General features: G+C 34.1%; 1 protein-coding gene across 1 annotated transcript; it reads left to right on the top strand.

Annotated features, from left to right (window-relative positions):
- The first annotated feature begins 12,112 nt into the window (after nt 1-12,112).
- On the top strand, nt 12,113-16,306 carry LOC109800142 (uncharacterized). Its single transcript, XM_020360857.3, has one exon. It carries the CDS (start codon nt 13,037-13,039, stop codon nt 15,833-15,835), a length of 2,799 nt encoding a protein of 932 aa, XP_020216446.2. The 5' UTR covers nt 12,113-13,036; the 3' UTR covers nt 15,836-16,306.
- The last annotated feature ends 1,563 nt before the right edge of the window (nt 16,307-17,869 follow it).

Here is a 17,869-nt window from a genome sequence, read left to right as displayed (position 1 = left end):
CAGGGTTCGGGTTTCCGTACCCAACCCTCGCCCCCACTCTTAAACCTTTTTTTCCCCTATTTATAATAAATATGAATAAATTTTAAAAATAAACAAAAGAAAAATAAGATAATACAAATTTTTATATATAAATATTTCTAATTTTGACTTATGTATATATAAATAATTTTTTAATTATATTATTAAGCAGGGGGGAGGACGACGGGGCAGGTATTAACATCCTCGTCCCCGCCTCGCGCCCGATTTTATCAATCGAGAAAACCCAAACCCGTACCTGCTAAACACAGGTTTTCCCCATCCAAATAGGGGCGGCTTCGAGAAGGTATCCATGGAGGTAGGTTAGATTACCATGCCTAGGCGTGAGTGATCCAAAGGCTCTTTGTCTCATTAACGTTGGGCATAGGGAAGTGACGACATCGAGCGCTGATAGGTCATGTTGAGCATGACTATGTTGAATGTATAAAGTTGTATATTGTATTATTGATGCATGAGGAGTATGTTAAGGTCTAATATGATGTTGTGGCGCGTAAGAGGCATGTTGTAGTGTTGAATTATGTTGATCCAATGTATGAAGTATGTTGTAGAGTAGTGTTGTGCTAAGATATGTTTTTGGCATGTTGTTGTGTGAAGTTATGTTGTAGATGTATTATGCATGAAGTTGTGTTGTTTTTAAAAGTTGAAACACCTCATTGTGTGGATATTTGTTGTGGTTCTCTAAAAGCCTAATTGTTGAAACCCTTCCTTGAGTTTTGTTGTCTCTTAGAGTGAAATGTTGAGTCTCCTACAAGTCCTTAGTTATTATTTTGAGTAAGATATGAAGTTCAAAGATAAAATATTTAACTTATTATTAGAAATGTGCATGGTATCACAAGGATAGTTAGCGGGTTGTAATCATATGTGACTTGATTAATACATGTCATGTCATGGTGGACTCATACCTAAGCTATACTATTTCAAATAATAGGTATCAAACTTTTCTAGTTTAAGTGGCAAAATTTGAGAAATCACACTATGTTATGGATTAATATCTAAATTTATTGTTGACCTAAGAAGCCAAAAATTAAGGTTGGGCTATTAAAGTTTAGTTTAATAAGGTCAAGTCACTTAAATTACTCACTTTTGTTGTAAGATCTCTTAGTTGGAATGCACGACGATATATAAGTTATCATATTGTTAAGTTGGCGGTGTTGTTGAGTTGTGATTGCCTATATGTTGAGTTGATATGTTGAAAGTCATTAAGTTATGATTTTATTATGTATGTTGATTTATTTGGTAGAGCTGAGCTTGGGTTGTTGTTGTGTTTTATTTATGGAGTTATTTTGTATAGTTAACTTATTTACTTCTATATTATGTTGTTTATTGTTTAAGAGTTTATCCTTGTTTTCCTTGTTGTTGGACTACAATGATTATATTATTATTGGAGTAAGATAGGATTAGGTTGAAAGGTGAGCTGGACCTTTTGACTACCATGTTGGAGATGGTGGTGTTGTGTTGGTGGTTATTCTGATATGACTTATATAGTAGTTGCTTGATCGTTAACTTATGGTTTATGTTTATAGTTTTGAATGATTGTATATATGTGTGTGTTTGTGTTTGTATATATGTGTATAGGTACAAGATGTTGATGTAATCCCATTAAGAAACTTATATTTATGTTTTCAGTTGATTACTTCCTATACATATAATATTGATGCATGTATATCCAAAAACTATCATATAGTAATCCTAGATAATTAAATTTATGTTTTTTTTTTTCTACTTAGATATATGAGTCGTAAAGTGTAGAAATTTTTTAAGTCATTACATTTATTATATAATTAAAATTTATAATAACTTATATAAAATAATATTATGTTTCAATATATAAAATATATTTAAATTTTGTATAAATAAATATTATTAAACATATAAATTATATTTTAAATTTATAAAAAATAATTTATATTATAACACAAAATTATTTTTATTTATTGATAATTTATTTTAAAATATTAATATTTAATTTATACATAAGAACTGAATTACTTAAAAGAATTTCTACAAACTTTTTTATCAAAAAAAAATCTTAAATGCATTCTTACGTAGGGTAAATTTATGTTTAAGTATATAAGAGTTAATAAAATATTATCGCACAGACAGATTCAAATAAAATAATTCAACTTAATCACATTTTTTTAAAAATATTATAAGATAGTCATAGATAATAATAATTATTAAATTGCATTGGTTGATCATTGTTCATTTGTTTGAATGTATCGTTTACCTATCTACAAGCTCATAAGATTGTTATATCATTTAACATTTGGAATGTTAAATCTAACAATAACCTTTTTCTGATTAACCATCTGGATCAAAGATTCGTTTTTTAATGTTCTCTCTTTTATCTTTAAGGGGCTGCGAGAATCGATTCTTTATGATTTCAATACTAAATTGAATTTGAAACTTAAAGCAACCCCTTTGCTTTGTGCCAAAACAAGGCAAAAACATGAAACGGGTCTTCTTCACACTCCTTTAAATTTTCAAAATAGTAATTTCCTTGAACAAAAATCAAAATTCAAAAATGATCTATGAAGCAAATGATGCCAAATAATACATTACAGCTATACCACAAGTCAGAATTTTACCCCCATTGAATAAATTAACCTAACATGATTCAAATTTGTTCAACCTTTCAAATTATAACCAGGGAGAAAAAATCTACTGTTTTTTTTTGTGAGATGTAAAAGAAAACTATGAAACAAATTTTATAAAGAATACTATTTTAAGAAATTTTTATTTTTATTTTTATTTTTATTTTTATTTTAAAACATTGTTTTGGTTAATTATTAATGTTAAAATACTTTTTTTAATCTTTTTTTTTGTTATTTGTATTTGCAGATGAAATAATCTTAAAAGTTAAAAGGATACCAACAAGTTATTTTTAGACTTTATCTTAAATCTTAAATTCAAATTTTTAAATAAAAAAAAGATAATTAATTTTTTTTTTACTAAAAATAATGAGTCAGATTCCTTAATAAAAATTTATTATTAATAAAGCAAGTAAATAGTTTACACCATGATTTAAAAAAAAATAAAACAATAATTATTTTGTTAAAAAAAATAAAATGGGTTCAAATATACCGGAACTTGGAAGCACGGTATCTAATCTAGCTTGATAACTTACACCCAATATTATAAATTAAAGTATACAAACTTAGAAAAGTGAGTATATTTTTTATCTTTCATTAAAATCTAAAATATAACATATATTTAAAAATAATTATTTACTAATATTTTAATATATACAATATACACATGATAAATATTTATTTTATATAACTAATGTTTATAATATATAAATATGTTTAAATATATAAGATATATTGTAATTAAAATTCATAATATTTTTTAATATACAAATAATATTTAAATTTATAATAAATGATTTATATTGTAATATACAAATATTTATAATAAATTCAACTATCTTCTTTTATATTTATCTTTAAGTTAAATTTTAATAAAATTATTGATAAATGAAAATAAATTTTTATTACAATTTAAAATATACTTTTTTTATTTTTAAAATATCTATTTACTAATATTTTAATATGGAATGTAAATAATATTTATTTTATATAATTGAAAATTTATAATAAATATTTTCTTAATATATATTATTATATTATAATTAATGTACTAAAATGTACAAATATATGTGGCTAGTAAGATGCTTAATTGGAATAACTCTTGAGTACTCAGAGCAAAGAGAAATATTGGTGGATCATAAGAAACAAATGTATCTCCTATTTATAATAAGCAATCTAAGGAATCTTAAACAACATACTTCCTTGTAACCATTAGATCATTAAAATTTAATGATTTGTAAAGGCGTAACCTTTTGACTTCCCAAAGGCGACGTTTCAAAACAAAGAGTCACATATGGTACACTTCTCAAGGCCAACATTATCACTAAAACACCTTTAATTTTCAACCTTATCATCATTCAACTCTTTAAAATTAGGAGGCTTGTGTACCAAAATGAATTAATATGAGCAAGTCTTAAACTTTAAAATAGGCACATTCATCATTTTTGATTATTGAGATAATTGAGATGGTTAGCCTTGACATACAATTGGCCCAATTACGATTGTCTTGACGCACATTATTGCCTCGACATTCCTAGCTATTAAGATAACCGAGATAATCAACCTTGATATACATTGATTCAGTTACATTTGTCTCAATTATACACATTATTGTCTTGGCACTCTCAACTACTAAGACAATCATATATGTAACACTAATTTACACTTATACTAATTACGATTATCTCAATACTCTTGACTATCGAGATAGCCACGACAATCACACTCTTAAGTCATCATATGTGGATTACATAATTGATGAAAAAGATAAACAATATAAGAAGGCTAATCTGTCATTAGCAATCATATTACCTATTTAATATTCAAAAATCAAAGCATAACAAATCAAAGTCTACTATGATCAGTATAAATAATTACATAAATTAAGGTAAAAATTATTACTGTTCATTTATTATTCACCTAAATACTTGTGTCATACTTGACTTGAGTGTTGAAATATCTTTTCTAACAGCAGAACCGTATAACAGCACAGCACAAATTACATGACAGCACAACGAAGGATCTTTCTGTTATTTTTCCTCTTTTCCTTCTTATTTTAGTGACCATTTTACAGCAATAATGCGCTGTCATATATTGTACAGAATATGCTTTATTCCTTTAGGTCATTCCATCCTTTTGTACAGACTATATAAACTGTAATCATTGGTAATCAATACACACAGAAATTCATGTTTCTTAGCCGCCTCTCTATTTCTGTTATGGTATCAGCAGCCTTCTAAAGGTTCCATTTTTTTTCATGGCCGAATCTGTTTCTGATCATGAGGATGAAACGTCTTCTCCTCCTCCTCCTCCATTTGTTGATCCTTGTCAAACTCCTTCCAGTCCCTTCTACATACATCCAAGTGAGAACCCTTCCTCAGTTGTGGTTTCTCCCCAGCTCTCTGCTAACAACTTCCAATCATGGTCCCGTTCCTTCCGAATGGCCATGATTTCGAAGAACAAAATGGGTTTCCTTACTGGTGCCATACCCATTCCAGCAACCACTGATCCTAAATACCCATCCTGGGAGAGATGTAACACTCTGGTTATGTCTTGGCTCCTGAATTCTCTTTCTCCTTCCATTGCTCAGAGTGTTGTCTTTTTCGACAGAGCAACTGATATATGGACAGACATTGGTGAACGATTCTCTCAAGGCGATTTGCTTCGTATTGCTGAGTTACAAGAAGACATTTATACTCTTAAACAAGGAGCCCTCTCTGTAACTGACTACTACACATCCTTGAAGTCCCTCTGGGAAGAGTTGGATAATTACCGTCCTCTTACACCCTGTTCTTGCTCTGCTCGTACATACCACTCACAGGATTTCATCATCCGGTTCTTGAAGGGTCTTGACGAACGCTTTGCCATGGTTCGTTCCCAAATCTTGTTGCTTGATCCTCTTCCCTCTGCCAACCGTGTATTTTCCATGATTATCCAACATGAGCGACAGCAGAACCCTCAATCTTCTTCTTCGATAGATTCAAACCCTTTCATCAATGCTGTCTCTGGCAATCACAGAGGCCCTTCGCAACAAGGGGGGACAAAACAGCCTCGCAAATGTGATCATTGTGGACGCCTAGGCCACACCTCTGATTCTTGCTTCCTGAAAAACAACATCCAACCACCAAAATGCGGCCATTGTGACAAGGTTGGACACACTGAAGATGTGTGTTACGGAAAGTATGGCTATCCACCTGGACATCCCAAATACCCAGGAAAGCCACGCCTTTTCAATAACAAAAACACATTTGCAGCTGGAAACGCTACCACTAGAGGCGCTGCTAACAGCGCTGCTGTCTCCTCTTCTTCAACTCCTCCTTCGCCGGCCCTAACTCGCGACAGAGAAAGACAGGATGGTTCAACTTTGGGCCAAGACCTTCACACTACTATGGCCCAATTCCAACAGCTAATGGGTTTTCTGAATAAAGCCTCTGGATCTGGTGGGGGAAGTTCAGAAACGCCTTCAAGGGCTAACCTCTCTCACTCCACCCCAAACCAATCTCATGACAGTGGTCTTGGTAGTAGGTCTATTTTTTCTATTAACACCACACACACACTTAATAATCTCTCACACACCACACCATGGATAATTGACTCCGGAGCCACTGATCACATAACCACATCCATAGATTTATTTTTTAAATATTCTGAAATTAAACCTTTAAATATTAATTTACCAAATGGGTCCATTGTTCAAGCCCACTTTTCTGGAAGCATACAATTATCTCCGGATTTCGTTATCCATGATGTCCTCTTTGTTCCAAATTTTTCTTTTAATTTATTATCTCTTCCTAAACTGTTACTCACTGCACCATGCCGTGTCATTTTCTCAAATCAGTTTTCTAATATTCTTTGCCAAATACAGGACATGAACACCTTGAAGATGATTGGTTCGGCTAACTTAAAAGAAGGACTTTTTCACTTAGATATTGGAAAGGAAAGGAGATCATCCACTAATAATGCTACTGCCACCCCCATCAATAACTCCAATCTTTGGCACTTTAGATTAGGACACTTATCTAGTAACCGTCTTAATGTCTTGAATCAACAATTTCCCTTTATTTCAAAACATTCTAATGAAGTCTGTGACGTTTGTCATTTTGCTAAACAAAAGAAGTTGTCTTATTCTCCTAGCTCAAGTAGAGTATCTAAGATTTTTGATTTGATTCACATGGATATTTGGGGACCCTTTTCAAAGGCATCCATTCACGGGCACAAATATTTTCTTACCATACTTGATGATTTTAGTAGATATACATGGGTTGTTTTATTAAAATCAAAAAGTGAAGTGAAGACTCATGTTCATAATTTCATTAATTTGGTTGAGAATCAATATGAAACCAAAGTTAAATGCATACGATCGGATAATGGACCGGAATTCTTTTTAAGAGATTTTTTCAATTCTAAAGGAATTATCCATCAAACTAGTTGTGTTTACACACCCCAACAAAATGGGAGAGTGGAACGCAAACATCAACATATCCTTAATGTTGCTAGGGCCCTCATGTTTCAATCTAAACTTCCTTCAAATTTTTGGTCCTATGCCATTAAGCATGCCATTTTTCTCATTAACCGGGTTCCTTCTCCCATCATTTCACATAAAACACCTTTTGAACTTCTAAATAAAATTCCTCCCGATTTTTCCATGCTAAAGGTTTTTGGTTGTTTGTGTTATGCTTCCACTCACAACCAACGTCATAAGTTTGAACCTCGTTCAAGAAAAGGTATTTTTATGGGATTTCAAAATGGCACAAAGGGATTTGTTATTTTGGACATTAATACAAGAGAAATACTTGTCTCCAGGAATGTTATTTTTCATGAGACTTCTTTTCCCTTCCACACATCTGCACCTACCTCTCCATTCATAACCCAACCATCCCTAACCATATCACCAAACCCAGATATACTAACCACACCACCAACTTCTCCAAACGACACCTCACCTTCCCAAAATCCTAATCCAGACGCGTCTGCGTCTCCATCTTCACCTGCCGCACCCACATCTCCTTTCCATGACTCTATTTCCTCATACCCTACTTCCACCGACTTTGATATTGTGCCTCACCACAGATCATCCTCTCCTGCCATTCCACCACCGCGCCGTTCCGAGCGTGATATCCATCCTCCTCCATACCTTTCCGAATATCAATACAAGCTTCCTTCCCTTAAGTCCGTCCAATCATCCACAAGATGTTCACATCCAATTCAAAGTTTTCTGTCCTACACTAACATATCTCCTTCCTACCATCATTTTCTAATGGCCCTATCTTCTGAACATGAACCTACTGGATTCCGTCAAGCTATTCAGAATCCATGTTGGCGTGAGGCCATGACATGTGAACTCAAAGCCCTTGAATTGAATCACACTTGGGATGTAGTTGAAACACCCTCTCATGTACGCCCGATAGGCTGCAAATGGGTTTTCAAAATTAAGCGTTTACCCAATGGCAGCATAGAGCGTTACAAGGCCCGATTGGTAGCAAAGGGGTATTCTCAAATTGAGGGTATTGACTACTTTGAGACATTTTCTCCTGTAGTCAAGATGACCACTGTTCGTGTTGTCCTTGCTCTGGCTTCCATAAATCAGTGGCACATCCAACAATTAGATGTCAGTAACGCCTTCCTCCATGGTGACCTTCTGGAAGATGTCTACATGGAGCTGCCACAAGGTTTAACTGGTTACTCATCAAGTCACAGTTGCAAATTGCGCAAATCACTCTACGGGCTGAAGCAATCCAGCAGAAAGTGGTATGAAAAGTTATCCAATTTGTTGCTTTCCAATGGCTACAAACAAGCTCATTCTGACCATAGTCTATTCACTAAAAGACATGGTTCAGCTTTCACTGCTCTGCTCATCTATGTAGATGACATTGTGCTAACGGGCAATTCTGCTGCTGAAATCACTCGCATTAAACACATTCTGCACAGCAATTTTCATGTCAAGGATTTAGGACAGTTGAAGTACTTCCTAGGCATTGAAGTAGCTCACTCTTCTAAAGGAATTTCCCTTTGTCAACGAAAATACTGCTTAGACTTACTCAGTGACTCCGGAATGCTTGGTTGCAAACCTTCTTCGACTCCAATGGATAGTACTCTTAGGCTTCATGATGATGCCTCTGGTTATTTAGATGACCCCTTGCCATATCGAAGACTTGTTGGCCGATTAGTATATCTGACTAATACTCGCCCTGACATTGCTTTTTCCACACAGCAACTCAGCCAATTCATGTCAAAACCCACCAATGCTCATCATGCCGCAGCCATGCGTGTTCTTCGTTACCTCAAAAGCTGTCCAGGTACAGGACTCTTCTTTCCTAGAGTTTGTCCAATTCAAGTCTCAGGCTTTAGTGATGCTGACTGGGCCACTTGTGTAGCTTCTCGACGTTCCATCACCGGTTACTGTTTCTTTATTGGTAATGCTCTCATCTCATGGAAAACAAAGAAGCAAACCACTGTATCACGATCTTCTTCCGAGGCAGAATACAGAGCCCTCGCTTCTGCTACCTGTGAATTGCAATGGATCATTTACTTGCTCAGAGATCTCCATATTTCCCTTTCTCAGATTTCCCTCCTTTACTGCGACAACACCAGCGCCCTCCACATTGCTGCCAATCCAGTGTTTCATGAAAGAACGAAACACCTGGACATTGATTGCCATATTGTGCGTGAGAAAACCCAAGCAGGCTTGATGAAATTGCTCCCTGTTCCTTCTGCCAAACAACTCGCGGATATCTTCACTAAGGCCTTGCCTCCTCATGCCTTCAAACTGAATCTCTCCAATCTACAGCTACAAAACATTTTTGCACCTCCAGCTTGTGGGGGGCTAACAGCAGAACCGTATAACAGCACAGCACAAATTACATGACAGCACAACGAAGGATCTTTCTGTTATTTTTCCTCTTTTCCTTCTTATTTTAGTGACCATTTTACAGCAATAATGCGCTGTCATATATTGTACAGAATATGCTTTATTCCTTTAGGTCATTCCATCCTTTTGTACAGACTATATAAACTGTAATCATTGGTAATCAATACACACAGAAATTCATGTTTCTTAGCCGCCTCTCTATTTCTGTTATTTTCTAAATACTCTATCCATTGAAGCTATCTGTTCATAAACTTTGACATCATATATTTATCTGTGTACTTTCAGACAAGTACAATTAAAATTTACAATAAAAATCTTTTAAATATTCTTGTTAAAGAAAATTTCTAAAATAAATAGTAACAATAATTTTTTTTAAAAATATTTGTTTCAATAAATTTATATAATAGTAAATAATAAAATTTAATTATATTAAAATGAATATTTATTCTATATTAAAATACTAGTACGATCCCGTTTGATTTTAGAGTCACAAATCCATGCTATTGAGGGATCCGGGAGCTCTGGACTTTGTGGTTTGCCCACTTGGACAGATAACAACTTTTACAAGTCAGCTGATTGTTTGACTTTGTTGCTATGATTCAGTTTGTGGGTCCCACCTCCAACATAGACAAAAGAACCTCATTTCCTAAATAATAGTACCATATTCGAAAATTTATTTTAATATTACTAATAACAAATTTGATTTTTGCAATGGTCAACGTCCCTCTCACCAGAGGCTGGTAATCGGTATTAACCATATTTCTTAGGTATATAATTAGTTTAATTTTTAATTTCACGTGCATGATTTTTTATAAAGAAAAAATCTTTAAATTTTGTATAAATTACTCCGATTTCTTATTACTAAGTTGACCTATGGTTAGAAAATAATTGTTGATGAAAATTATTTTTTAAAATAAATCTCAATAATTTTAAAGACTATTCTCCAACTTTTGACTGAAAATAGCTAACATTCAACAATTTTTTAAACTGAATTATGACAGTTTATAAAAAATATTAAATGGCTGTAACACGTTGATATTGTTAATGAAATAGCATTGATAAATCGTGTCGTGCTTCAATAAAATATTTGTTTAATTTAAAAAATGTACAAGTCATATATCCGGATACAACTTACATTTAAAAAAATAAAAATTCCATACATCATGTATATAAAACTGGACTTGCATTTATGTAATTTTCAATTATAGTGTTTTTATTAATTTTAAAATTTCTAACAATGTACTTTATAAATTTATACAATTTAGTTAATTAACTGTGTTTTATTTTTTTCGTATAATTATGTAGGTTTTGAATTTTGTTTAGAACATATTTCATTTCTAATGTTTAAAATATTTCATTAATTAAAAAAAGGGTGCTAGTAAACATGTCTTGCGCTTTTAGATTTATAATGGAATTAAAAAAAGAAGAAGTTAAAGTTTGGTATTTTATTAACGATTTGCATATGCATTCTATATTTCTTTTAACATCTTTTAAGTTTTAATATTTTATTATAAGAAAAAAGTTTTAATATTTTTGAATCAATTTCATTCATGATTACCATTACTTTTTTTTTCTTTTCACATTGGCATACCAACAACTATTGTTAGAAAATTATCATCTTGTAATACCTCATCAATAAGAGAAAGAAATTGAGATGAAAAAAAAAATGATACCAATGAGGACAATAATAATAATACTAATAATAACTTCTTTTTTTTCCCAAAGACATGTTAAAACAAAAGATGAATAAACACAAGTAGAACATGTTAAAATAAAAAGTGAACGAACACAACAAATAGAATAACGTCGAAGAGTTCATCCATTACGCCAGAAAAAGAGATCTCTTCATGGAATATCATCTTACTACTGCTTTTTTGTCTTTATATTTTGTTTTTGTTTTGTATTACCTTTTAATTTACATTTAAATTTCTACATTTTTTTTAATATATTTGTAGTCTTTTTTAATCCACGTTTAAATTTTATGTTCTATATTTTGTTACTATATTACATTATATATTCAATATAACTTTAAAAACACAATCATAAGAGACAAAAAAAGGAGGTCGTCAAATTTTTTTTAAAAAAAAAACACGATGAATGCTTTGGTTGTTTTTTTTAGTAATATTCCCGATTGAAAATTAAAAATTAAGTTCTTGAAATATTGAAATGTATTTAATGTAAATTTTTAAATAATTTTTGTTATATATTAAATCTCTAAATACATGTTTAAGATGCAAAATTATTTATCAATCATGTGAAACACTACTTATAATATTTATTTTTTAAAAATAAAACTATAAATAATGCCTATATTTATAGATTTAATTTTTTTTTCAATTTTTAAATTAAACAAATTAAAAAATATTAGTAGTATTCTCTCTGTCATAATCTTTTAAACATATTTTCTTTGATTAATTTAAATTTATTAAAAAAAATTAAATTTGATGAATCTCACACATTATTTAATATTTAACGTCTCTTTCTTAATTTTTATAATTTTTAATAAATTATAATGAGTTGGAGTGTTAGGACGTACTACAGATTGCATCACTCTCTTAAACAAATATATCAGTAACCAAAGTCACCAAATACTAGCATCTCCAATTTCCAATTTTCCACCTCTATCCGATAATTTAAAAACGGAATTGCACCTACAGTGGGTGGGTGCTAAGCAAGGGTTGTTTTCCAAGAGTTGAAAGAGGTTTTGGGGTCAGAGAGAGAGAGGACAACGGGGTTACTCTGAATTGAAATTTCTTTACTTTTTCTTTTTTTACTTTTTCTTTTTCAATTTAAGAAGAAAATAGTACAGTGGAGATATCAAACCGTTTCGTTTTTGGTTTTACTTCTCTCATAGTAAAAAGAGAATTTGTTGTGGGACGCATTGCTTTAATTATGCTGCAGTGAATTGAAGAGAGAGAGTGAGAGAACAGAGAGAGAGAGAGAGGGTCTTCCTTCACCTTTGATGGCTATTCAGGTGTTTTGTGGATTGTGTCTGGCTACTGATTGTGCTTCATGATTCTATTATTTGTCGTTTGATTCTCCCTCAAACCCATTTCTCCACAATTCTTCTTTTACTTTGTTGGTTTTCTTCATGTTGTGAGTGAGCTGCCTTGCAAATTTTGGGATCTGGGTTCTAGGGTTTGAGCTTTTGACTTTCTCTTTTCTTGGGTTTCTTTCCATTGTTACCTGTCTCTCTCCTTTTCTGAGGAATTGGATATTGAAATCTATTATGGGTTCTCCACAAAATAAAAGCTTTCTTTTGTCTTCGTTGGTTTTCGCGTGAAATGGTGAGCTGAGTTGTTTGTTTTGATTTTTCTCAAGCAAAAGTCTCATCTTTCATGAATTGGGTTGTTGGGGTGGTGCGGTCTTTAAAGATTCCGGGTTCCTTATCTTGCTAGATTTTGTTAGCGAAGGATTTGAAGCTCAATTTGCTATGTAGGTTGATGGGCTAAACTAAGCCCTCTCTTGTTTGTATTGTTTGAACTTTCAAGTGTCTCAAATAATCCGATATTGGTTTGTGTGAGGAGAGGAGGAAGGAATAATGCATCTCTCACTATGGAAGCCCATTTCTCACTGTGCTGCACTGATCATGGACAAGAAGAGCAGGAGGAAAGATGAATCCAATGGTGACACAAGGAGAAATCCATCAATGCTACGGAAGCTGCAAGAGAACAAGCTGAGGGAGGCTCTTGAAGAAGCTTCTGAAGATGGGTCACTCCCCAAATCTCAAGACATGGACCCTGACTCTGCTGCCAACCAGGATGATGGCCTTGGAAGATCCCGATCGCTGGCCAGGCTGCACGCCCACCGCGAGTTTCTTCGCGCCACCGCCCTCGCTGCCGAGCGCATCTTTGAGTCTGAGGAGGAAATTCCCAGCCTTCAGGAAGCATTTTCCAAGTTCCTCACTATGTACCCCAAGTACCAGTCCTCGGAGAAGGTTGATGAGTTGAGGTCTGATGAATACTCACATTTGTCACCCAAGGTATGCCTTGATTACTGTGGTTTTGGACTCTTCTCTTTTGTTCAGACAATTCATTATTGGGAGTCATCCACGTTTAGCTTGTCTGAGATAACTGCAAATTTGAGTAACCATGCACTTTATGGTGGTGCTGAGAGAGGAACTGTTGAGCATGATATAAAGACTAGAATTATGGACTATTTGAATATCCCTGAGAATGAATATGGCCTTGTTTTCACTGTTAGTAGAGGATCGGCTTTTAAATTGTTGGCTGAATCATACCCTTTCCATACAAACAAAAAGTTGTTGACCATGTTCGATCATGAGAGCCAGTCTGTTGCTTGGATGGCTCAGAAAGCCAGGGAGAAAGGTGCTAAAGTGTACAGTGCGTGGTTTAAATGGCCAACCCTCAAACTCTGTTCCACAGATTTGAGAAAACAGATTTCCAACAAGAAGAAGAGGAAGAAGGATTCAGCTACTGGTCTTTTTGTGTTCCCTGTGCAGTCTAGGGTAACCGGGGCGAAGTATTCTTACCAGTGGATGGCATTGGCCCAGCAGAACAACTGGCATGTCTTACTGGATGCTGGATCATTGGGCCCCAAGGACATGGATTCACTTGGCTTGTCCCTATTTCGGCCAGATTTTATAATTACGTCATTTTACAGGGTTTTTGGATATGATCCCACAGGTTTTGGTTGTCTTCTGATCAAGAAATCAGTTATGCAAAGCCTTCAAAATCAGTCTGGTTGTACTGGATCTGGAATGGTGAAGATTACCCCTGAGTTTCCAATGTATTTGAGTGATTCTGTTGATGGTTTGGATAAATTGGTTGGGATTGAAGATGATGAAATCACTGGGATGGGTGATAAGGCTTCTGAAACTCGTCCAGGAACTCAGTTGCCTGCCTTTTCTGGTGCATTCACATCTGCACAGGTCAGAGATGTGTTCGAGACTGAAATGGATCAAGACAGCTCTGAAAGAGATGGAACTAGCACCATATTTGAGGAGACAGAGAGCATATCTGTGGGAGAGGTGATAAAGAGTCCAGTCTTCAGTGAGGACGAGTCATCAGACAATTCATTTTGGATTGATTTGGGTCAGAGTCCAGTGGGGTCTGACGGTGTAGGTCAACCAAATAAACATAAGATAGCTTCTCCCCTACCACCTTTCTGGTTCAATGGGAGGAAGAACCAGAAGCAACATTCTCCAAAACCAACTTCCAAGATGTACGGCAGCCCACTGTATGATGACAGAGAGGTAAACCTTGGTGCTCAAGAGGACCGCCGCGTGTTGTCATTTGATGCTGCTGTCCTGATGTCACAGGAACTAGACCGAGTCAAAGAGGTACCTGAGGAAGAGCATGTCCAGGAAGAGGATCATTATTCAAGAAATGGTAACGGGTCAGATCATATGCATGCCAATGAGATCATGGAAGAACCTGGAACCAGTGCAGCAGTCAATAATGGGTCTTGGCTCAACAATTCAACGTCTCTTGCTCGGCAACAAAGCTTGGAGAATGGCTCTACCTCTGGAATATGTGCCGATGTCAAAGAGAGTGCCATAAGAAGGGAAACTGAAGGGGAATTCAGGTTGTTGGGTAGGAGAGAGGGGAATCGTTATGGTGGTGGAAGGTTTTTTGGTTTGGAAGAGAATGAAGCCACCAGCAGGGGAAGAAGAGTGTCTTTTAGCATGGAAGATAATCGTAAAGAGTACCTGAGCCAGACCCTAGAGCCAGGGGACATATCTGTAGCTAGTGTAGATGATGAAGAGGTGACTAGTGATGGAGAATATGGTGATGGACAGGATTGGGGCAGGAGGGAACCAGAGATTGCATGTCGACATATTGATCATGTCAATATGCTTGGTCTCAATAAAACTACACTTAGACTTCGGTTTTTGATAAATTGGCTTGTTACCTCATTACTGCAACTGAAGTTGCCTGTTTCTGATGAGGGTGAAAAGGCAAATCTTGTGCAAATCTATGGCCCAAAAATAAAATATGAAAGAGGTGCAGCTGTGGCTTTCAATGTGAGGGACAGAAGCAGGGGGCTAATCAATCCAGAGATTGTTCAAAAGCTGGCTGAAAAAGAAGGAATCTCTCTAGGTCTTGGTTTTCTTAGTCATATACAGATTCTTGATAGCTCAAGACAGCATCGTGGAGCTTCGAATCTTCAAGACACAACTCTTTGCAGGCCCATGGAGAATGGTAGGCGCGATGGAAAAGGTAGTTTTGTAAGGCTTGAAGTTGTTACAGCTTCACTGGGATTTCTGACTAATTTTGAGGATGTGTATAAATTGTGGGCTTTTGTGGCCAAGTTTCTCAACCCATCATTTATTAGAGAAGGGGGTCTTCCTACTGTTGAAGAAGACTCAGAGACATGAGATGGCAAAGTTGCCCATGACTTTATTCAATTTTGGAAGCGGAACGTGAAAGATTTGTGGGAAGTTGCCCCAAGGGGCAGCAGCCGAAGCTGCATGAAGAAGGATTGATGGTATAAACACACTTATTTTCTGCACCAAAGCAAGATAAGGCAAGCGGGGTGAATTTGTTAATTCATGTTTCTTGATGCTTACATTTACAACTGTCCTCTTTTGTTTTTTGAGCTTCTTGTAGAGTTGGCTTTAGAAATTTGTTACATATCGGAAAGCCATGGTGTACTTTGAAGCAAGATTGTATGGGTAGAACTTCTACTGATATATACTTCGCTTCCATTGCATGCGAAAGGATTTCCAACTTCTGTAAAAATGTAGTGTTCATTTTCATGCTATAGTTTACCATACCCATCCAATTGGTCCTTTATTTGTTGACATAAATTTGTTTCTAAATGTTGGTGAAACTTGAGTATTTGTCGACATGAATGTGCTTCTATTTTGATGAGCCAGAAGATAACAATTATCAATACCTCGGTGCATTGTTTTTCTCTGTTGTTTTACATTGGATTTTTCAAAAAAAAAAAATCCTGCTAATTGACAGTGTAGTGAATGGTGATGAAGTATGTCGACAAGGATTGATCCTATTTTTTTTAAAGTGAAAGAACAATAAACGACAAATTGATCAATACAATGTGCTGTTTCCTAAACTGGGTTGGTTTTTATTTATTGTAGTCGTGCACGGTGCACCAATCGCTACAGATTGCAAATAGAGGATATTGTCAAATTTCGTTGTTTTTAAAGCAAACCAAATTTGAGTAAGTGGCAGGAAATGTTAGTAGTAGTTCCGTATGCTCTGTGGATTCTACGCTACCCTTAAAAAGTTTTAATGCCTCATGACTTATGTTTAATTAGATAAATAGTTAACTACATTATTTTAACTAGTTAATTAATCATCGATAACATGTAAACAAATGATTACTTGATAGTGCGACCCCTGCTTGGTAACTCAACTAATGCAAAGTATCTATGTGAAGGAAGAATATCTCTTTTTTGTGGCTCAACTTTTTTGTTTGAAATTATATATTTATTAGTACTGGGGGTAATAATCATTCTTGGGCCTCCCCACTAAGTTTTGCTTCACCAAAGGAACTATTATAGAGGATTTTATGATGCTGCTTTTCCACCCAGCAGTTGACAAATAAGTGAGCTTTACATTGCCATGGGAAAGAAGCGGATTGTTGGAATCGGCTTTTGAAGATGGGACATTCATTGAATGGGTGGAAGAAATGGTTTAACGATTTACATATTCGATTTTGTATTCTTTTATTTTCTATTACTTTTATTGCCATTTTTATATTGATTGTAGTTTTATGTTTTTTTTTTAAATTAGGCCAAACATCCCTTAACAAATAATAATAGAGTTTAATCAACCCCTCCAATCTAATTTTTCCAAAAGATGAATAGTCAGTGAACCATTATGTAAAGAAAATTAGCAGGAAAAATCATCTTCGATTGATAGATATTTAATTATTTATGCAATCTGCTCATCTTACTCAATGCAATGCTTACGTTATTGTTTTCAATTAACCTACAAATTAAAATTTTGTATGGCATGGGATTCAGTCCCAAGTATCATAGGATTTTAAAAACACTACTTCACTGTTTTTCTTTAGTATATATATATCACAAATATTATTTAAATTTAAATATATTTTTAATCTCTTAAAAATTTGGGATAAATTTATTTTTGATTGCTCAAATTTAAAATTGATTTTTTTTAGCTTTTATAATATAAACAAATATTTTTTTAATTCTTATGATAAAATTTCGTTTGTGAATTTATGAAATATTATCGCACAAAATTTACTTATAAATATTATGGTTAGTGAAAATATTACATTAAACATAATTGATATTGTATAATTGTTTTAATCTGTTATTGTCAGTTATGTTACTTGTGACTTAAGAAATTAAAATAAAATTTTTTTCTCCAAATTACAAGGACTAAAAAAATTGATTTTAAATTTGAGGAACTAAAAAATA

This window comes from Cajanus cajan, chromosome 2, assembly GCF_000230855.2.
Source record: "Cajanus cajan strain Asha chromosome 2, NIPB_CcT2T_4, whole genome shotgun sequence".
In the NCBI taxonomy this organism is placed as follows: Eukaryota; Viridiplantae; Streptophyta; class Magnoliopsida; order Fabales; family Fabaceae; genus Cajanus; species Cajanus cajan.
The sequence above is the reverse complement of the archived record's forward strand: the minus strand, read 5'-3'. Positions and strand labels throughout refer to the sequence as shown.